At 42.1% G+C, this 2,882-nt stretch overlaps 1 protein-coding gene across 7 annotated transcripts in view; it reads right to left on the minus strand.

Moving 5' to 3' along the window:
- The window catches only part of LOC102197977 (sodium bicarbonate cotransporter 3-like), a 53,290-nt gene extending 50,778 nt beyond the window's left edge, over nt 1-2,512 (minus strand). For all 7 annotated transcript variants that reach the window (XM_005740706.1, XM_005740710.1, XM_005740707.1 and 4 more), the window contains exon 1: nt 2,363-2,512. In XM_005740706.1, coding sequence (XP_005740763.1) covers nt 2,363-2,401 — 39 coding nt within the window. In that variant the 5' untranslated portion in view covers nt 2,402-2,512. The remainder of the gene's footprint in view (nt 1-2,362) is intronic.
- Between the last annotated feature and the right edge of the window lie 370 nt (nt 2,513-2,882).

Genomic DNA, 2,882 nt, shown 5'->3' on the forward strand with positions numbered 1-2,882 from the left:
GCTTATCAGCAGAATATATTACGGCACCAACTGTCTGCCATCTAAAATCCAGTTTTGTGATCCCTTCCCAGACGCCTTAACGCCCACTCACATCCTGGGCCTTTTGACCTTAGTAAATCACATGATAGGGTGAGGCTAGGTTTCACAATGGGTTCACCTGAAACCTTGACTGATTGTGACCCGCACCTGTTTTCACACCTTGGCTCATGTGATTAGGTAGAGGATCAATGGGACACTCCCATAGACCGTAAAATCTGGAACTCTCCCCTGATTGCTCTTAGAACTGAAGAAGCTTCTCAGATGAGAGGTGAAATGTCTTTAAGGAAACTTGGAGAAGTCCAGACGCTTTTCTTTCCAAGATCCTTAGACGTTAGCCTAGCAAACGTAAGTTCAATTGGTTCAACCAAAAAAAACCATCCAACACTGGACAGACTTAGCACAACAAAGCTACCTCCTCATTCAGAGGAAGCTAATGGCTAAGTCACACAAGTAATAATAGGACAGCAAACTCCTTACAAAGAAACAATTTCAACGTGCTGACTGAAGTTTGATGGTATTACACACTTTTTGCTGTTTTATCAGAAGTAGAATGCATGTAATTGCCAACTTGACCGTATTAAATCACACTGATGTCAGACTGGTAGCAGACTGGCTGTCCTAAGGCAACATTTATGGCTGGTTTTAGTGACTGTTTGCATGCAGGACAATCGCTCTTTTCAGTAAAAGTAAATAAATAACTGAAGTGAGACGAACTCATCCAATTGGATAAAACATACTGACAAAGTCTAACTTTGAAGATATAATTTGCAGTTTTAAAAAAGAAAAAGTTGATTGCAGTATATATTACTGCAATAATCCTCATATTGCAAAATGTTTAAAAATCGCAATAATATCGTATCCTGGGTGAAGCATTGTGATAGCATCATATCGTGGGGTGTCTTGTTATTCCCAAGTCTACTGTATATGACAAACTCAAGAGAATAATGACCGCTCTGTGCCAGAACATAGAATGTGTGCATACTTTGCGGGACTCTAACAGCAAGTCGTTTTAAATGAACAAGAGCCAGGGCCAAACTAAACAATTGCTAAGTCTTCAGTCGCAGTTAAATGAGATTATCACTGCTTAAGCACATTTCAATAAGCCTCCCAACAATAGCAGGGGTCAAACAGCAAGCCTGATAATACCATGAGCAGCTTGTTGAAACAGATTCATGCATTTAATCATACAGATGGTAGCTGAACCGAACACACTGCCCGACTCAAAGCTCACCAATGGTATGTTCTTGAGATTGGTCATGTAAATATCTAAGCACACAAAGGGGCCTAGTGTCAGAGCACATTCTGACATCCGTGTCTAGGAAAGAAGTGCGCATATAGCTGACAAGTCATTCTCACTGTACGGCTAGTGTGGTTGAGCTTCCTCACTTGCACGCACACTTTCTCACGCGCACAAACATGCATGCCACATAAAGACAGAAGTGTATAACCCTACACCAGCCATGACGTCAGTCACCCTGCCTGCATTTTAAACTTAGCTCTTTTTGGGAGGAGGTCTTGTAAGCAGCACTGTGTGTTTGATGCGCTTATCATCCTCCTATCTTTAACACCGACAGATGTGCGACTTTAGCCTGTTCTCGCCCACAACTGCGTTTAAACATCAAATAGTCGAGAGGTGGTCCTGACTCTTTTGACGCTGTGCATTTTTTTCCTTTCACTTACGTGTTTATTTTTTCCTGTCGAGCTGCACCTTTACAGTAAGCTTTAGCAGCATTTCCTGACACGGAAACATCACAGCAGAAAGCGGCTTTCTATTCTGGGGGCATTTGATATGCAAACGAGGTTTTATTTCTGTAGACGTGCTAGCGGCAGATGTCCTCGCTTGCGGAGCTGGGGCACATAGCTTCATTTTAACGGACAGGTTAACTTGTTGAACGTGAGAAGAAAAATGCACAACTGCCTGTACAGTCACCCGTCATCAATTACAAGCATGATAAAGTAGCCTTATGCTTGTAACCATATAAATATTCTGTTTCATAAAGTAAGCCACTTTGGCAACAAAGTAACTGATTTAGTCAATTTTTTAATATCATTTGTGCTTAATAACGGTAATAAGTTAACCGAGCAGGCCAATTAAGTCAAAGCAAACCAATTCCAGCTATGCGAATAACAACCGGGATGGTAAATAAATTTCTAAGAGAACTTGCAGCTTCGGCATGTGACACAAATAGAAAGCCGGCTAACAATAGCATTCGCCGGATGGTGCCTCACTGACTCCCACGCATCCCTGATACTTGTAGCGCTACCTGGCAAACGAGGGGCACAGTTACAACGGACGTCTGGGTCGTGCTGTGCGGGTACTCACTGCTCTCAACAGGGGCCTCATTTGTTCCGAGGGGTCCATTTTCACCTGGTTTTCCCTATAGTTGCGGTAAGTGGGAGCCTTTGCAGTTTTCCTACGAACTGGGTAAGAAACGCCTCTGAAGTGATCGACAGCGACGTGTTTCCAATTGACTTTCAACGCCCGGCATTCTCGACCAATTAAAATCCAAAAGGAAACAACAAGGGTGGGGTCTACTCCTCTGACGCGTGAAGTCCCAAACGGACCTTTTCTTATGTTTTACCTCGTCAACCCTGCTGGAGAGTAGAGGATGATTATACTCAGAATTAGACTTAATAAGGGCACTGAAAGACAGGAGAGAGAAACTGACACAGTATAAGTCAAGCAGCCCATATTTGATTGGTTAAAAGGTGAGATGGATCCATTTCACATTTGACATTTTCTTTTGTACTGGGTCTAAGTTGGACAAACAAAAAATATGTAAAGTAAATTCAGTTGTATTGTTGTATTATATACATGATTATATTTAAATTATATTTCTTCC

The sequence above is a fragment of the Pundamilia nyererei genome, unplaced genomic scaffold, assembly GCF_000239375.1.
Source record: "Pundamilia nyererei isolate P.nyererei 1_Seehausen unplaced genomic scaffold, PunNye1.0 scaffold00102, whole genome shotgun sequence".
Classification (NCBI taxonomy): Eukaryota; Metazoa; Chordata; class Actinopteri; order Cichliformes; family Cichlidae; genus Pundamilia; species Pundamilia nyererei.